Source organism: Lagopus leucura, unplaced genomic scaffold, assembly GCF_019238085.1.
Source record: "Lagopus leucura isolate 7727_CA_CO unplaced genomic scaffold, USGS_WTPT01 Super-Scaffold_100037, whole genome shotgun sequence".
NCBI classification, from domain to species: Eukaryota; Metazoa; Chordata; class Aves; order Galliformes; family Phasianidae; genus Lagopus; species Lagopus leucura.
The window spans coordinates 4,902,811-4,923,109 of record NW_024962286.1 but is presented as its reverse complement, the minus strand read 5'-3'; the positions used below and the strand labels follow the sequence as shown (position 1 = coordinate 4,923,109).

At 39.3% G+C, this 20,299-nt stretch overlaps 1 protein-coding gene across 1 annotated transcript in view; it reads right to left on the bottom strand.

Annotated features, from left to right (window-relative positions):
- Positions 1-20,299, bottom strand: part of PLCH2 (phospholipase C eta 2) — a 75,508-nt gene that overhangs the window by 54,699 nt on the left and 510 nt on the right. Inside the window, exon 2 of the mRNA XM_042883373.1 lies at positions 9,320-9,764. Within this exon, the coding sequence (XP_042739307.1) occupies positions 9,320-9,431 (112 nt within the window). The 5' untranslated portion in view covers positions 9,432-9,764. The remainder of the gene's footprint in view (positions 1-9,319; positions 9,765-20,299) is intronic.

The following is a 20,299-nucleotide window of genomic DNA, read 5'->3' as shown; positions in this document are numbered from 1 at the left end:
AACTGCAATAACACCGTGGCAAATGGATGCTAGAAGAGTAGGAAACATTATATAAAGCCCACAGAGAGAAGAAAACACAAGAATAGAACAGTTGCTCTGGAAAAATGTCCCTAAGGTCACTTTCTGTGGACACAGAAAGAACACAGTGCTACAACCTGCAAAGCAGTAAGTGCATGTTCAGCAGAGCTTAGAATAAACTCCGATCTCCTCATTTGATATTTGCTGAGGACTTGGCATTGTACAGCACCTGAATGCCTGCAGGTGCTTTTAATAGTTAGATGTATTCCATGTGTTAGCTGTAATTTACTTGTCAGTCATTTACTTGACTAATTAACTACTTAAAATTGCTCATCACACACAATATCTGAAACGTTATAACCATCATTAAAGATGCGATAGAATTATCCTTAAGCAGAAGATAAAGAAACATCATCCTCTATGCAAATATACTTTGGCACAAAGCGTACAATTGGAATATGCACATATAGAGCCACAAAAACACAACACCAGAGAGTAAATGTATGATTTAAATGGCTGATAGTGGCATAAATGTACTATGTAAGCCAGGCAAAGATGAGTGACTACGCAATCAAAACTGATCAGCATAATCTACAAGAGCAAAACTACTGTATAATCACTGAGAGAATGCAGGTACATCAGAACTCTGTGTCAATTAGCATAAAGTTTTCTATTCCAGATAATGATTAATGACATTATGAAATGGTATGTAAAGTATCATGCACTGCACGGTGGCGTAGTCCCTCTAATTTAAAAGCCAACGTTCCTTCTGTCAGCAAAGCCTGCAAGGTACCCTCCACGTAGCTAATGAAAGTGCTTTGTAGGTAAGCACATTTCACACAATTATGCATTGCTGTATCTTCAACATTACTGTTTCCCTCATACAACTTTACTACTTCCCTCCAGTTCATATTTCACTTCCAGTAAGTGGAATGGATTTTCATTTACTTAAGTCTTCCTATTCATCAGGATACTATGGCCATAATTAATAAAACATGCCTACTTAGAGATAAAAGAGCTTTTGAACGACAGTGTGATGATAAGATTTTAACAAAATATTATCCTCTTAACAGTCACTGGCAGCTAAATTAATAATTCTGGACAAGTGAGAAGAAGAGGAAGAGTAATCAGATGTTATAAGAGTACAACTGAAAAATAACCATGCCCAAAAGCACAAGTATAATTTATCCTCTAGCCAAAACAATCAGAGTATACAGTAAAAAGAATAAATCCACCTACTGTGCTTCTGTGCTGTGCTTCCTAAATCCATTGTCTTCTAGAGATATTTCTTTTTCCCAATTGCCTCTAGTAGAATGCAAAAATACTCAGGATTTTCCCTCCGTCATGCTCCCTCTTCTGCAAGTCTCTCTGTGTGAGAAGGCAGTTTAAATTTCATCCCATTTGTTAGCTCAGCCACTGAGGAATCACTGTCACTTTTCGGATGCTACAAGCTACTTTGCTGTAGATAACACCCGAGGAAATGTGGGAGAGAGAATAAGATTTTATCTAAACTGTTTTTTTGCTGGAACAATTAACTCTTCATTGGCTGATATCTCCTTCCTTCAGCTGACACAGAAGTGTCAGCTCCTCCTTGGCAACTGGAAATTCTTCATGACAGCTGGTTAATGCTCACACTCCTTCTTTTTAAGATTTTCTCTGCTTTTCTCTTCCACTGCTTATCAAGGGACTGCAGTCAGACACCACCACAGCCATGACTGCTCACAGCCATTAGGTGTCCCTTTTCAATTAATCTGAAGTGACTAAGGATCACAAATTCCACAAACTTTCTAACTCTACTCTGATTCTTAGTCACTAAAAGCTAAAAATTCCAGAGATCTGTTGGAGAGATTTATTCTCCAGACTCATGTTTGGTTACTCTTCAGGTAAAATTTATAAAGCCTCTAATCCCAACAGCAAAAATAATTCAATGAAGTTATCTGCAATAAAATCAAATTTACTGTCACCAGAAGAAAAAAAGCTGCTGCACTTGTCTACCACCTTTAACCTCAAATTTTTGAACAGTGAGAACCACTTCTGTTCCTTTGCTGTGAATTTACACTCATGTAAGAATGGAAGATTTTGCTCTCCATTTCTCAATCACCCAGGAGAGCAAGAATTGCAAGAACAAAAACACAAACACATTTGTTAGCAGCACCTCTCATCATTAAAGGTAACATTCATATTCTTCAGCAACAGCAGCTGTACCAGTTGCTCACCAAGCTGCCTTTCTCAAGAAGATATCTTTTGCTATATTGGCTTGACATTCCTGAACCTTAAGCATTGAAAGAAACATGGCTCCGCACTGCTACAAGACTCAGTTCACTAGCAATGCAGTTAAAGAACCCTGACAGCAACCAAACAAAGCAGTTCCTCACAGTTAGCTACAGAAAACTACTATGAGCTGCTTCAGAAGAAAATCAGCCAGAAAGTTTTCTTTCTCTCAAGAATCAAAGTATTTAACTCCAGATAAGATTCTGATATGAACGAAGATAAAAGAAAAATCCCTGGTTTTAGATGTAGGACATTTAAATATTTGAAGATGTAAGCAATATCTAAGGCCAGACAGGTTTCACATTATCACAAAGATAAGCATGGCTTGGATTTTAAAAAGCCAATTACCCAACTCTAAATGCAAATCAAAGGCAGGCAACATACTGTGTTTTTAGACACAGTGTCTAATACCAGTTTGGGTATATCTGCATTCAGTGACTTTTAGAGGGATTAAATTTACCTCAGCTACCAGCAGATACAAATTATTCACTTGCAAGAAAATGTAGGAGGGAGAGATTTCATTTTCAGTGTTTACAAGAACAGCATCCTTTTGTGAGCTGCCTTGTTTGACAGATTTAATGGTCATATCTTGAGAACTTCCCACAGATAATACCAGTGTAAAGGAACACTGCATTTTTCCCCAACCTTCAACAAAAACACAAGCTAAGATTTCATCCAAATGAATGAAAGAATACATTTTTCCCTCATAGCATTCATTATAAAGATTTGGGTTTTGATCGTTCCAGCTTTGCTCAATCCAGAACTCAGTTTACTCCCTCTAAACATACTGCACATATTCTAACCATCTGACTATTATTTTTATATTTCATGAGTTTCTAAGAATCCAACTATAAAGAAGTATAGCGGCCCTGCTGCCATAAACTCACATCCACTAAAAACCTTTATTCTGCTCACAAGCTGTTCCCTAGGCCATAACCAGGGGGATGCTGAGTTAGCCTTTACAGCTTGCAAGTCTTTTGCAGTATCCTGAGCAGATAAGTGTAAATCTTGGAATAAAACCATACGTATGTATGCATAAGCAACTTTCTAGTCAGGTACACCATGTAACTCTTCCTTTACCTGCTAGTAGATAAGAAATTCTTGGAATCTGAAGTGCCTCAAAGCAAGGTAGGATTGGTTTCTTGTTTGGACAGCCATTTTTGCATTCTTCCTACTCACCAGGCACTCGTTTCACCATTGGAAACCTCATCTTACTAACCACAAAGAATTCACAACTATTACTTCCCATTTTACAACTTAAATATAAAAACTGAATCAACTTCTTCAGAAATAGAAAACATGGATAGTTTACACCAGATCTGCAAGCTCCCAATCTTCGCTACTGTTGTTACTGAAGTATCAAGATCCTTGTACGCAAAAGAAAAATGGGTTTCTTTTTCTTCCTTCTGTGATCATTTCAGGAATCAAAGAGATGTAAATATACTCGTTAAAACTCCTGCTAAGGTGGCATACAATAACCACTATATAATCAGAATGAAAGTTCTAAACGACAGCAGGCAAATAGTCTTAACTGCTCCTCAGAAGCTGTGTACATACAGGCACACACACACACAGCATTCTTCTCTGCTTTCTTTTTCACAGCAGTGCTGCTCATGTACAGTAGAAGAACCACATTTATGCATTTCCTGCCATTGTACTGTTAGTTAATAACCGAGTAGCAACCATGGAAATGGCATATATATCCTCTCATTCCAAAGCCTCTCTTTTTCCCTCTTTTGGACAGGTTTAGTGCTCAAGACGCCAGCTTAGCAGGTGTATTTCCATCCAGGAGATGGCAATGATGATACACAGACAGCCCTATCAGCAGCACTTTCCCTGCAGGTACTGATGTGTGTATTGAAACAGTCCTATTTACTCTCTTGAACTGTCCCATTTTCTCTACAGGCTTACAAAATGTTTACGTGCAACAAGAGATACTTAAGAGAGCGAGGAAGTGATAAAATCATTGAGGATGGAGATTTTGGACAGATAACTCGGTAACATTCAGGTGATCTACTTTTATGATCCACGTTCAACCATAAAGCCCTTTCTGAGCGCTAACATTTACATAAACATTTAACATGCTCATGGCTTTGCCTCAACAAACAATTCCACTTCTTCAACAAGTGACATATAAATAAATCTATTAACATTTCAGTACTAGCTTGGATTAGACAACATCGTACTCTGCTAGCAAATTGTTCAGGTTCACATTCTAAGCCTAGGGTAAAGAGGCATTTAGTTGCTCCCCCAGTGCAAAAGTAGCTCTCCCCCTTCTACTACAGCTGAATGATTTCAGCAATGCCCAGCACAGAAAGGCAAGGCCAAGCCGCAATATTCCTACTGACAACGGAGAGCAAGCAAGAAACCAGACCTCTGCTTTATGTACCTTTATGGCTCCTGTTGCTATTTCTTCTGGTTTCACTTACCTGCACAAAGCTCACAAAGTAAGGCTGTTACCAGGTCAAAGGATGTCTGAATTGGAGACAGCAAACTGAAGCAAGCTCTGTTGCACGTGTCAAATTCAACAGTATTTAGACTCCTGCTGCCAACAAATTTCAGTGGGAATGTCTGTGCCTAAACAGAAGATAGGAGACAAACCACCTTTCTCCATCTTGGCACAGATTCTGAGAACTACACTGCAATACTCTAGTAAAGCAGGCAAGCAAAAACTCCAGTCAAAGAAGAACAGGAAAGAAATTCATCGAGAAATCTTGATAGATTCACCAATGATTCAATCAATAACTTTTTAGGATTCCAAGGCTTAAAAAGCTCATTTGATCGAAGCTAATATTCTTATGGAAATAAATATTGATTTCTCAAAGATAACAGAAAGGAGTATATGAAATGCACCTGTTGAAAGATGAAGCAACAATATTTAGTAATCGAAATGAAATGCAAAGACTTCATGCTGAGCCAAAAGTCTTCCTGGTACCTTCTGTCATGCATGATTAGCAAAACTGTCGTGCCTCAGCTGCAGTAGTGGATGGATGGATAAAAGGAAGACCACCGCTGCCCTCTAGCGTTAAAGGACAGTCAAATATGACCTTGTGAAATGCCAAATGCCTGAGGAACAGAAATTACTGCCATCAGTACGAGACTTCAGAGCACTTCCAGGATGATGAGCAAGGATTTAGCTCGCACAGGATAACTGCAGAAAGCAACCCGCCTGTTTTGTTGTGCAGGAGTAGCAGATCCCATTTACAATCAAAATAAGTTGCATGACAGAGGAGGAAGTGAAGTTGCCAAAAACAGTCAAACAATAAGTTAGTGACAGAATCAGAACTACCCTTAGATATCCTCACTCATGTCTTTGTTCCAACTGTCAATAGCCTCACAATCACTTCAAATCAGTCAGCTGACACTGCACCAAAGGAGACAATAGTGAATTCTGCAAGCCTCACTTGTTCATTTATGCCTCTGCAGCACAAAGCAGAGTAAATGGCAGCTTGCAGTAAGCATTACACTACCTTCTCCATTCAAGAAGGAAAAAAAGCATTGAAAATCATTATTTGAGAAAACACTAATTCTTGGTGTTAGAATTTTCTAGTATCCACAGTTGTACCAAATCCAGGAGGAGACTGCCACATCTAAATTGGATCACTGGAAATTAACAGCATGTCTTTCCAGATGTTATATTCAAACTGCATCAACAGAAAAGGAAAAATTTTTGTGGTCACTAACACAAGCAAAACTAGTTAAACGAAAGCATCAGTTCCTATTTCATTTTCAACTGATGGGCAATATCACAGCAATATATCTTTAATCAGAGCTACTCTCAAGCAGCTGACGCCAATTAATATAATCTCACTTTTGTCTGCTCAACTAAATTGATATGCTAGAGGTTTCTGGGGCAGAAGCACGTTAGAGCTGCATGTTAGAGCCACACGTTGAAGGCCATCTTAAGTACATCTCCAGGCTAATCTGATGTACCGTATACTGAGCAAACAGGATTTTGCATGTCTGTGCACAGCACTCTTTCATCAGTTTAGAAGGAAAAATTGAGTCTAGACATGCAAGAACATATTTTAAAAATAGGGGATTACTGAATTTTCCATGTATCTCCTTGATTTTGGAATTTCCCAATGCCGCTACAATCTTGAATGGCTATTATAAAGCAAAATTACATGCAAGTTAAATGCATTCCACTCATTTACTTTTTACACAGCAATCTTATTCCTCACCTATACACACCTACACAGGGAAGGAGAATTCTGATTCTAAAAGAAATAACAAGTTTTGAAAACTTCTTGTATCAACTGATAAGAAAAGTCAGAAAACCACAGATGAATGTCAAAGTTTCAGGCCACCTGAGATAAGTATTGTTCAGAAGTAGACCGTAGGTAGCTGTGATGCTATGGGATCAAGTTGTCAAATGAGGAGCCTTTACTTAACTGCATAGATTCATACCAAGTAGGGATGTAACTCTCCAGCCCTGTGCTTCCCAAATTTTCTTGGGGATACTCTCACTCAAATTAGAAAGCTGAAAGTGCCAACATTTGAAAGCATAAGCTTGATAAAGCTGAAATGTCATTTTTGAAAGCACAGGCTACTCAATCAAGACAACTAACAGCTGAAAAGTAGTAATATCACTTCTGCACTGTTTCTTTAGAATTTATCGTTACACTAAGGTGAAATAAGATAAAAGTTGTCACTGCAATATATGGCATTTAAACTGAGTCATACTAAGGGTTAATTGGAGAGATAAGAACAAACTCAAGTGGGTGTTCTGAACAAGTCTGCTATGGGATTCCTGAGCAGGAGCCCAGCTTTTGTTTGGGTTCAGACCCACTTGCACAGGAATGCTGGAAGGGCTGCACAGGCACAATAAAGACTTTCTCTCCCTCCAGCTATTTCTGCCATCTCTGTGCACTTTGTCCTACATACACACTCTGACAGAGCTTTACGTACAGAATTATATAAAGGACAGCTCTTGTTCAAGAGGCACTAAATTTCTTTTTAATACACCAGCAATACAAATATATTCAACTCCATTAATGCTAGCAAAAGCTATAGATATCACTTTGAACAGCAAGCCAGCAGAAATCAATCTTGCAATTGCTAGAAATTTGGCCTGAATTATGAAAATAGTTCCTGTGAGCACCCAGCTAAAAAAAGTGTTGTCTGCTTCATGACTGTTGGCAGTAGAAGGAAATATTTCAAGAAAATAAGTCCTGTGTTGAATACATTAACTTCTAATTAGAGTCTTGGGCTAAATCAACTGTCTTGTTTTCAATGCAACCAAGCCCTCTTTCTCCCTCTTCAGATCCATCCTGTAGCACAAATTCATCTGCCACAGACATCAGTTACACAATTCCCTTCCTCCTACTCAATCTCCAATCAACACCTGATATGCAGAATCACATCTGTAATCTCCAGAGCTTCCTAAGATAAGAACTCATTTTCCTCTGAGCAAACTGTCAACACTCAAAAAAGACCAACAGCCAACAATAGTTGTTCTTTGAGCTCTGCATCTTAGATTGCTTCGGACAGATTCATGGCACAGAGCCACAACCTGAGGCAGTATAAATCCCTCCTCCCCAAATCAACTTCAAGAAGGATTTTCCAGAAGCACTTGAATCAAGGAACAAAAGCTGCAATCAATTGTGACAGTCTAGTCCTATGATGCTAATTCACTTTTTAAAAATATCTAGCCCAAAATATTTTGCTGTGAGAAAGAGCTTGGGTTCTCCTTGTTCTTCCTACAGCCTTCATAACTACATTCTACCACAATTCCTCCTTGTTTTCCCAGAATTCAGAGATCCCCTTGGAATTCATCTGTTAAAAGCTAAAGAGTAAAATATTTAGGAGAACCTGGTGCTGCTGAATAAAGGAGTCTGGTTGAAAGCCAAAAAATTGCTGATAATCAACTCTACTGGTGTCACACACAGAAAAAAATACTGATGTGCTCTAAATGCAGTTACAGTGCTGCCATCATCTTCATGAAAAATTACTTTGATAAGCGAAATATCCTCCCCCCCCCCCAAAAGCTTCAGCATATCTTACTGCCCTTTAAAAGAAACACAGCACTCAGATACACGTATTTGCTCTAGCAAAGCTGCACAAGCTATGTTCTCAAGCTCTTGTAAGTTCCTTTCCTCTACAGTCTGTAAAGGCACCAACATGACAATACTCTGGTAAAGTCCCATCATCTGTCTTTTCAAAAGCAGATGAGCACATACATCCAAAGATGATTACTGATCTTTGAAAACATTAACCTTCATATATTCAGCAAACCAGCATTTCAAACAATCCCTACCATAAGGGATCAGCTGAAGTTCCGAAGGAATCACATGCACATTTCTATAAAATGCCCATCCCACTGAAGTCACAAGTCTGACAGTGATTCAGAGGCACTTTGTTACTGACACAAGCCCACATTCTTTGAAGATCTGGTAAATAAGAGGACAACTCTCCTTCAAATCTACCCGTGAATTTTGCCACATCCCAGCTTATTGCTACATTATTATTATTTGCAGCCACAGAAGACAATGCCTCAAGATTCTAATCAGCACAGTAGGTGGAGGCATTATTTATATTTTATGTTAACTCTGGAATGGAAGCGCTTGAATAGGTGGGAAAACTGACATCTCAAAAACACTCTGATCATCTATTCAAGTACAAATGTCACCATTTACATGAAGATACAAGCCTGCTAGCATATCTTGGAGAATGCTGATAACAGTCAATCTGCTTGTTATCTTGCAGTGAAAGGTTTCATAACATAACTCACAGTGCAGCAGGTACTTCTAGCCTTGTGCACACCACCAACTCCTGGACATTACAGGAACAGGTCAAACACGGGCCAGAGTACTGGCATCTCGTTTTTCTACACTGCAGTTAAGTTTTCATCATGCGAACTATACAACAAAATTTGAAATTCAGCCCCCTAATTTACAAGCACTATTCCCTCAAACAAATTACAGAAACTTAGCATTTCAATGTGAAATCTCAATACCATACAAGAAATTGGGAGTAAAGTAAACATTTTCAAATACCAAACTATTAGGTGAGACAAACTTTCACTTACCTACTGTGATGACGTTTGTAGAGAGGAAATGAAAACAGCTTTCATTATGGAGCATGAGTTCTTCTCTTTGTGTTAGATCTCCTGCCACAGATTTTGGAGAAGGCAGAGCCATCTCTAGCTTTCAGAGCAATCTAGCAACACTGCTTGCTCTTTCAGTTGAGTAATAAAAATCCGCAAAAAAAAAAAAAAAAAAAATTTAGAGGATGCTGTTGGCTTATTCAAGAAATCACAGCATGTGCCTTCTGTGGAATTCCATTTTCAGGAGATTGTCCTGGTTTAACTCTGCAGACACGTATTCCACATGTTGAAGAGTGAAAAATACAGTGTCAGTGCAGACAGAGAATGAGAACTGAGCTCAGCCCTGGTAGAATGGATGCGATGGTCCTTCCCAGCATGACACGAGTTCAGCAGGCAATCTTTCCAGGATCTCTAGCATGCCACAAACCTGGAGAAGACAAGATTTTTTAATAATGGAATTTGCTATAACTGTTCATTATACAAGATTTATTGCAGCAACGTAGTTGGATTACATATAATGGACCAACTTCAGCAGCTGTTTATCACCAGATAGCTCCTTGCACAAGAGAAGGTGCTGACACCTCTTTCCCTCACCCTGGTATTTTCTATAATCATAGAAAATTATGCTGTTGCAGTAGCTTCTCCAGAAATCAAACTACTCTGGGTTTCATTATGCATACATATATATTTACATAAGTATAAGTAAGTACACATAAGTACACAAGTACACACAATTTATACACACATAGTAAGACATTTTTCAGAATTATTTAACGTATCGATGAAATCCCCAAAGAGCAGCTGGGGATTTGATTGCTGGATATTCACTCAGTTCGGGTTTTTGCCCTGCACAGCTCTCTTCTCTTACACACTGTCAAATGCCTACATACTTGTACCTCTTCAGACATTGCCTGGCATTGTCCTTCCTCTTCCCACCTCTCTCTTGCTCACTGGTTACAAAAGACTCACATTTTCAAAATTTTCAGGCAGGTAACTTCCTCTGAGAAAGGAGGTCAAGGGCTCTCTCCAAAAACAGCAATCACACAAGGCAGAAACCTGGGATCCTTCCTTATGCTGTTAACTATGAATCTATGGGTGTCTTCTTCAGAGCATAATTACAAGCTGAGCTCTGAAACATTGCCCAAACATGTTTTGTTGTGAAAGCACAGATCCAGTTTGATGTTATTTTAGAAGAGACAGGGCAGTGAGGCATCATTACTAACTTAGAGTGTGTAGAAATTGGTGGAGGGGGAGCTATGTAGGAAAAGATGGTCAGAGATGACCCTGCCAGTTTGAAGTACCTCTCCTTTTCTCTTTGGTCCCTCATTCAGCATCATTGGGAAGTCACTTCCTCTCTATGTTCATCTTTGCACCACGCCCCACCTTGTCCATTCTCTTGTCAGAAACTCCTCTTCCAGAAGTAACGTGGCAGTCAGTGAAGTGAGATCCATACACTGAGCCAAATGCATAACTTCATATACAGAACAATAATGATTAGCAATGCTAACACTGTGAAAATCCATCATCGCTAAAACCACTTATTTCCACGTTTTAATGGGAAGTATCTTGAAGAGCACCCTGTGGTTCTGAAATAATTTGGGGCATATCAGCAGGTGAAATTTGTTTGGTAAAGAATGTTAGCTACAATCACAGCTGGAAACCAAAACACCACCACTCATGTAGTGTTGGTCCTACTTTAAGCAGAAGCCTGTCCTACCCCCTGAGGGCCTCTCAGGGCTGAATTATTCCAGGATCTGAAATTAATTTATTACTTGAAGTAGAAATGGCATATGACACATCATAGGAGTTAATGATCCTATAACCACAGGCCCTTATGGAGATTAAAATTCAGGAGAAGTATTTTTTGTTAACGGCTTCTGTAGGAACATCAAATATCCCAAAGCTAATAAGTTATCATACTCCTTTAATGGCACCATCTTATCTAGCACTGATGTCATTAAAGCACACAAATGTTGTAACAGTACAGCAGCTGTTCTCTGATAGTAAGCAAAGTTTAAGACTAAAACTTCACACTGTTACATTTGTGGCCGCTATTCCCACACATTGCTTATGCTTTGCACCTATGCACATTTTTGCTGAAGACAGAGAATACACTGAGACAGAGCACAGACAGGGAAAGCTCTTAACGCACGATCCTGCCCTGTCCACTCCTACAGTTTCTCCTGTTACCTTCCAAAACAAAAGCTGAGTACAAGATCTTCCTTGCCTAACTGATCCATCCCACTCAATAAGTACCTTCAGAATTTCCTGAGCTTATCAAAACATGCAAGAAAGGTAGATTCAGTACAGGGAAGAAGTTTAATAGCTAAAACAGGATGAATAAACGTAGACAAATATTCTGTACGCTTCCTTTCATTCCACCCGCCCTTGGATTTACAGTGAGTTAGAAAAGTCCAAGACTTCAGTCTTTTGAACTTTAGGATAAAAGCAAAACCAGAAATCAGAAGGTAACTCAAGAGTTAAATCAGCAGGGGTCACATCAAGTGTCCAGGGAAAAAAGCCCAAAGAGCACTCACCTGCATTTCTGAAGTTACTCCACTGCATACATAGAGCAAGTACTTCTAGGTGAAGGTGACAGACACTTCCTCACAGCAAGTATCTGCTTTGGCAACTTGAGCACATTTTCCTCCTAACTACTATTCTGTATCCACCAGGCACAAAGTGTCCATCCTGGTACATCTGCATTACACGTCTAAACTTGAGACTAATCAAGGAAGCCACAGCAGGACACATGAAACTGTTTTAACACTGAGACAAGATCTATCCACTTCCTGTTCAGAAATTTGGACTGTTTGGTGGTTACATTGCCAGGCTCTTTCACCTCTTTCCCTCAGGGGTTATTTCAGAGGTCCTTCCTTTGTAGGAAGTTCAATCACTGTGACTCACTATATACCAAAAAACATCCATGAGAGTGAGGAAGACTTCACAGGAACAGATATTTCTGCTGGTATGTACTGGCATCATTTCAGTGAAAGCAATCAAGCCACAATACGTTACATGAGGATGTGGCTCACTGAATATTTTGATGTCGAATCATGTCAAATTCATATCCTTTATTCTCTCCTGATCTGAAAGTGAAACTACTGTGAGTCACCTGATCATAAAATGCTTTTTCTGCAAAAGATGCTCATTCTCTACTCCATTACACACTTCAGAGCTTCTCCACATCCTCAGAAATTCACCACTAACACTGCTTCAGAATACCTGGTTTGATTTTGGTTTTGTATTTGAGTTTTGTTCTGAATTTTTTTTTCCTCTAAAGAAAAAGCCAAACCCAGCCCCAAAATATCAAGCCGTATTTCCCTATAAGTCCAAGGCAGCCAACAGAAAAGCATACAACTCATCCTTAAAAATAATACAACAGGAAGCAAATCGGCATCTCAAAGCAAGAGTCAGTGGACGGACTCCATAGGAAGGTAAATGAAAGACTCAGCCTTGCCGGAAAATTTCTTGTGATAATTACATGATGAAAAACACTGGTGACATTCACTGAGAATACTTCATCTCTGTTATGCCAGCAAAAACTCTGGTCTCCAAAACCAGCACAGTTCATTGACAAAAGCCACAAAATGCACAAAAGAGCCACGCTGTAGGTGGGGAGACTGCACGAAGAAGACCAACTGATGGCTCATTTAGAGAACCATTCTCTAAGTCAGATTTAATTGTGTCAGATTCCTTGTTCCCTTCAACGACAGGACCTCAGGACAGATATCACCCTGAGACAGAGCACCCTGCATATAATGTGATCAATCCTTTAGCCAGCTTACATCAATGTAGCATTTAAAGTTTAATCCCAAAAGACGTACTTGGGCGCTCAGAAAAGTATCACACCACACCAACTAGAACTCAGAAGAGCTCTAACATCTTCCCAGAACAAATTCAACAATACTGAAGATGAAACAGAAAAACTAAGCCATCACTTCAAACTCCATAGCTTGATCAGGAAGCAGAACAAAATATCTCACAATCTTATCAAACGGGGGGGAAAAATAAAACATTAAAATCTGAGACTTGGAGTTTGCTTTTACACTCTACTGCAGTTCCACTATGACATGCTGTGCATTTTAAAGAATGTAACTTCATTCACTGAGCAATTCCATGAGAGATAACTTGCACGCCCAGGCAAGTTCCTTCACATCCAAAGCAACTGCAAAAGGAAAGCAGTCTGTTTCAGCCCTATGGAACAAGGGGGTAAGCCCACACCTTAGGGTGTGATACAGCATTCTTTTTCGCAAGGGACAGAGAAAGCAGAGAACAGAGCAAACTGGCACGAGATACAAACCCCTCTGGCAAAAAATAAAGCAGTTAAAAATATAAGAGGGAGCAGAGAAAAGGCAATCTAGAAAAAGGGAAACGGCAGTATTTTCCTGGCATCTTGATGAACTCACCTTATACCCAAAACACAGTCATTCCACTTAAAAGGAACACTTAACATTTGTCAGCTTTTTTTTTCCTCTCTCCTTAAAGCTTGAATTACAGGAGCACATGCAGAAGAGCCCTGCGTTTTTGCCGAATGATGTAGCTGGATATTCCTTGTGCAAGTAAGGAGACCTATTCTTAAACCCAAAAAGTATTTATTCCAGGTTTATACCGACTTTGTCATATGATTACTGCATTTACTTTACAAAGCTGAACTTAAAATTGCAACAATTTCTCTAAGCTATGTAGGGGATAGACTTCTTTGTGATCTTTCCTATTTATTTAGAGCTGTCAAAAAAAACCCAACTATTTCACAATCTTTACTTGCTGCTAGCCAGTTCCCAAACCTACCTGAAATGACAAAGGAAACAGCACAAGGCACCCTGCCATGTGCTAAGGAGAAATTTGTATCTCTTGTCAGTATGGAAAAGCTGATTTTTTTATTAGAACACAAAAGAGAACTCAGTTATATCTTATCCAATAGCTTGGCTCAGAAGTACTTTGGAAGTTTCACACTACTTATCACAAAACAAACAAACAAACAAACAAACCCAGAGAGGAATAGGGAGAGGAAGATTCCTGTTAGGAGACAGGCAGGAAGCTACTGCTGGGAAGAACAAGCTTTTGTTGCACATGGGAATTTGTGAGTCATATTAAAAGAGGAGAAACAGATTATGGGCTCTGATGCCATTTATGTTCAAGAGATTTATAATACTGATAACAGTAATGCTCCTAATTATGTTAGCAGTCTTGGTAACTCTGTAGAAGCCCTACAATTTTTTATTTTTGCAACCTCATCCAAAGAGAAAGGAGTTTCTTTAAAGAACAGCACACAGCTTTTATTCGAGTTGCTTTACGTCTGTACCCCAGTTTATTGCTGTACTAATCAATCACTTGGATATTAAGGAATAACTTGTGCTGGAGGAGGCAGAGAGAAGGCAGCAATAACTGATGCGTATTTAAGCGCCTTGAATGACAAATTGGGTCAGCACTGAATTCTCAGGATTGACAATTCAAAATTCATTTCCAATAACTACTCCTAGAACAGTGCTGACAAAACACCGCCCTGATGCATTTTCCTAATGCCACTGCCCATAAAGATCATCTTTCATCTTATGAAAGCCTGGTAAGTGGTTATTTTTATCAGCCTGGGTGAAGTGTTTCATCAGGTTTGCACAGTTGACAACATTTTCATTCACCACGTTAAGAAACCTGAGCAGAATCAAAAGTATGGTCTCTTTTCAAGCAGATCTTTCTTTGCACCACCCACTAAAGAACAGAAATTGAGATGGTGAAGTGACTGCTGTATTTGTAAACTGCAAACAAGAAAAGCATGCTCATACTTGGACGCTTAAAGGGAAGCCTTTTTTTCCCCACCAAACATCCAAATTCATTTCTTTAATAAATTTATTTCATTCTACATTATGACGATGGAGTCCAGGAACCCCTCAATCCATTCCCAACCCTCCATTTCGAGAAACAGCAGCAACAAGAACAAACAGTGACTAATGAAGTGCCATGAGGCAGCATGCCTTTAGCATCCAATCCAATAAATGACCAACCACAGCTGTGCCTTGTTCACCACTTTACCATGGACTTTAACACTTAACCAATAAATAACATTACATCCATAACTGCTTATCTCATTATGTACCTCTCTGAACTCATAGAAAAGGAATAAAGAAGTAGGATGCTATATACAGTAGAAGATAACAAAAGTACTGAGTGGCTTAACAAAGGATGATCTAACACCAGTCACGGAATGCAATCTTTCTATCTAAAGCCACCAGCACCAAATCCACTAAGTGTTTTCCAAGTGGACATTACACAAACAGTAAAACTTACCTTTAAGAAAGACTTATTCCAAGCCAATTGAGTTTATGCAAGCCTTCCTGGCCATTTCAGCCATCTGACAACCTATCTCATGCTTTTTCTAAAAGCTCTGGCATGGCTCCCCTCAGCCAACTCCTTTTATGCAGCTGTCTGATCACATCTTTGACACACCAAATTAAACACAGAATACATTTTACTCCGTTCTTATACCAACCCCACTAAGCAATATCAGCACATACCACATTTCCAGAATTCTCTGCTCTTCCCTCTCTTGCAGACTCTGCAGCTTCACCTTCTAAGCACCTCAATCATATGCTTTACCGTAGCTTCCACTGTTCACCCAAACTCCATTCCTTGCTCACTTATTTAAAATTAGCAGATAAAAATTCCATGCTGTTAGTCAAAGGCAGAGAAAAACTGGAGAAAATTCATTCCAGTGTCTACTGTCATTCTACATTTGATTTTCCTATTGCAAGAGGATACTAGGAAATTCTGGAAGCAGCTTGTGGAATGTGTGTGTAAGGGGTGGGGGCTGAAGGAGAGAAGTGGGGAGACAGGAGCTTCTTTTAAGTTCCTTTATAGTGACTAGTCCTGCAAGGAGGAGACATCCACTTAACATCAGATTCAATATAAAAAGTAGTATTGCAGGTTTCTGCATAAGGGCCCTTGGCAAACACTACCTGGAAGTGATGGGAACTGCATGCTTTCTGCAGCACTTACAATCTCTCCCACGAATATTAACATATAAAGCTCCTTCAACTTCCCATCTGATTTCCCTCTTAATTTCTGAGGCAGTCGAGAGCTCCACGACAGCTACACAGATGTAAGAAGATTCTCCAGGAGCCATTCCTTAATTAAACGGAAACAAGAGAGGCTGTGACAAAGAATAAAAATGCTGGGCCAGATCAGAAACATGTATACAAAATCAATCTCTAAAGTTGCATGCTGCATTTCTTCCTCAAAGAGAGCTGAGGATCTTACTCAGCTAACATTGCAAGTCCGTGGACGAGGAAGCTGCCCTTCTAAAATGAATTCAACGGTTATTTCTACAACTTAACTCTTTCTTGCTTGAAATCCAACCTTGGATGGACCAAATCGTGAGTTCTTACAAATGCCATTTTGCACCTCAGGAAGTTATTCATGACAGGAAGCCTGAAGCATCATCTTCCCATCCTTTCTATTTTTTCATCTCCTAGGTTAAAGCTTCAACATTTTGGTTTAATTCATATTAGCAAAAATGGAAATAAAATTCAGGTGTGGGCTTCAGCTACCACTGCTCCTTTGTGAGCTATTATGCCTCACACAGCACAATGTAAACAAATACTAAAAAAATAATGAAGCATTAGCTCTGCTTGATTGGAGGACTACAAGAATTTGTCAATAACGCAGACGCTCGCATGCAGTCTGCCAGATGGCAGCGGACAGAAGGGAACAGGAAAGGAAGTCAGAACTTCGCCTAAGCACGCGTAAAGATTTGTCACAGCCTGCAGTTTCACCAGTACCCAGCCAAAATCTTTACTGTATACTTCTGTGTGCTGAAGGCAAGCGCTCCACCCCCAGCAAAACAGATTACACAATGGATTAAAAAGTCTGGAAATTCCCCACAGATTTGAAGTCTGGGTTCTAAGCAGTGAGGTGGACTTTGAATCGGATCCTCTCAAAGAGAAGGTTCTCTACTTCTGCAAATAGATTTTATGCCTACCTTATCTATGGAAAGAACTAATTGTTCTCATCTATAAAGTACTATAACAAGATTCCAGACTTCAATCATTTCCTTTAAAAACAGGAGGGAAGGGCAAAATTACAATTATTTTTTATATTATTTTATGACTTGATAAAAATATTGCAATAAAACCCTTTGAATCATTACAAGAAAAATAGAGCTCTACTGAGCCTATGAACAAAGTGCACAGGGGCAAAGTTTCTTTACTAGGCAGAACACAAAAAGCCAGAACCCTGCTTAATCCAAACACTGAAACAGAATTAATAGCTGTTCTGTGCTGGCCTTCTGTATTTGGGGTGGGCAGCGTGGCTAGAAGTCAACTCACTGCTGGTATATATTGTGACAGTATTTTGTTCCGTTTCACTTCAGGTCCAGCCACAGACCAAATAAACCAATGTCAAAATAAAAAATTAAGAAAGTCAAATAAAGAATTTTCAAAGCAATCCAGCCAAGACTACCCGTGTCAATACTCTTACCAGTATACATTTCTACTGCCTGTATTCAATTTATAATGTATACAGAAAGCAGAAACCAAAGTTCTAAGCAACATAAATACAAGTATGCTGCAAATGCAGAGTAAATTCAGCCACCCCATTACACCTGCTTAGAAGACATCAAACAGTACACGTAAGTTTCCCTAAGGATTTGAGGAGTTCTTCCATTCAGCTATCTGCCTACACAGTAGTCAGCCATGTGCCTTCCTGGAGCATGACAAATGTGTTGCAGTAAATTCAGATGATCCTTACTAACTGGGAGACCCTCTTTTCTGAAAAATCTCTTCAGCCTCATCCTGTTTCCCTCACAAATGTACTTACACGGTCATTTTCCCAACTCTGGACAAACTAACGGAACTCATAGGAACAAATTACAGTGACATTCACAAGTAAGTTGGCCCCTTTTAATTATATTTAGTACCACATTCTGTATATTTTATTTTAAAAGCAGAGTAAATACTGCAGCAAACAATATAATTACATTAAGCTGCGAGAAGAGTGGCTTTCCAGTGTTCTGAAATGGAATACAGACTTAAAAATGCATACGCTGTGTATCCTTTATTCCTAACCAAAATGTTTTTACAAGAAGAATTTCAATCTTACCTTGGCAGTTACAATTTGTTAACATTATCAACAATCTCCCACGGTAGAAAGGACTACCTGCAGCAACATTCATTCAGATGCTCTCTCAGACAATTTAGGATAAGTATGGAGCAGCTTTTAATTCAGCCTTATCTACAGAAATGCTGAATGCCACATTAGAAGAAATAAAGCCTTTCCAGATTAACGTATAAAGAGTCCGGCCATACAACACAAAGTTCTCATGTTTACAGAGCAAACAAAAACAAACCAAAAGCAAGGAATAACTGAAAACAACACTGCAGTCTCCAGGGCGTAGATTTCATAGGTTTTACACAAATTTATAGGCAAGTCATTTCATTAGTTTATTGCACTTCCTTGCCAACGATAAGGCATGAGTTAACAAACAGTCCATGCAGTTTGCAGTCGTGAAGGACCGTGAAGTGGCTCCATAGGATGACAACTCCATGAGTTACAAGGACAAGCAAGGCTAAATTACATTTCTGGGACTAACAGAAGGATGAAACAAACTCACAAAAAAAATAATCTCGGAATAAAGTTCTCCTGGTTTTATGCAGGAAGCCACATTTCAGGCAAACGATCAGAAAGGTTGATTCTTTGGGTGAAAAAGAACCAAGATATGACACAACCAAAAAGAACCAAGACAGGACACAACTAGATCTAAATTAAATAGAAAACCGAGCTATCAGTGCAAATTTTTCTATGCCTGCTCATGGTCTCCAGTCTATAAAGGCAACCTTCGGCACCTAGAAATAGACAGCCCACCTACTGAACAGCTCAGAGATGAGCAGGCAATTATTGTTCTTCATACACTGGTACTGAGGTAATTGGTTTTGGGGAGGATGCAGCCGCTTGGATAGCATACAATCTTTCCTGCGCTTGGATAACCAGCGTATCTCATCAGCAGTCGCCGACCCTCCTTCACAAACCTTCTGTCCTTCAGTTGGTCTAAACTGTTCCTTCATACATAACAGTTCCTTCTTAGCAGCCTAGAAAGAGCGTAATCTAGATAACATTTTTCTCCACTCAGTAAGAACAGAAAATGTCATTTAATAGACAAAACTTCAACCACAACAATTCAGATTCCAAAGACAGCAGCCCACGCATGCCACAGCCAGCAGTGACCCCTACCCTGCTTCAGTTTTATTATTCAGCAGTAGAACCCACCTGTATCATGGAACAAAACATGTTTCTAGCACTTATCGCCATCAGGATTTGGGGTATGCTTAAGATCTACATCTAAACTCTGCAGCCTGAGGCATTTACAGCACACAGCACAGCCATCCTTGTTATCTGCCAATCTCTGCAATGCTAACTCACTTTTTTTTAATGCCAAAAAGAACTGAAAATTCCTTGTCCACAGTCCAAACCAATGACAAAAGAAATCCAGACCACAGGCATCCTTTCAACAGGTCACACACACCTTTCCAAGTCACGATTCACTACTCCTCCATCACAGAATCACAGAGGTTACATTACCTTCTGGTATTTTACTTAAATACCTAAAGTTGATTTTAAAATCGACTTCTCTCATTCAAGTCAGTTTTAATTTTGTCTCCATATTCCTGCAAGAGCTCAATGCTCAGGTCATCATTCTGCAATGAATGTGTTAGTCTCTTGTACTGAAGAGAACAGTCCAGTTCAAAAAGTCTGAACTGCTAATTTAAAATGCAGTTCCCCTCATTCCTACAAGCTCTGAAAAATCCATACATTTAGGACTAAGCGAATTCCAAGGTCCTACACGTTTTTGTAACCAGAGAAAGCACGACTAGAATAAAACAAGCACTACACATGGTGCTCTTTCTATTCTCTCTCTTCAAGAAGAGGAAAGCACAAGAAACAACAAACTGTTGCAATCATAAAGCTATATAC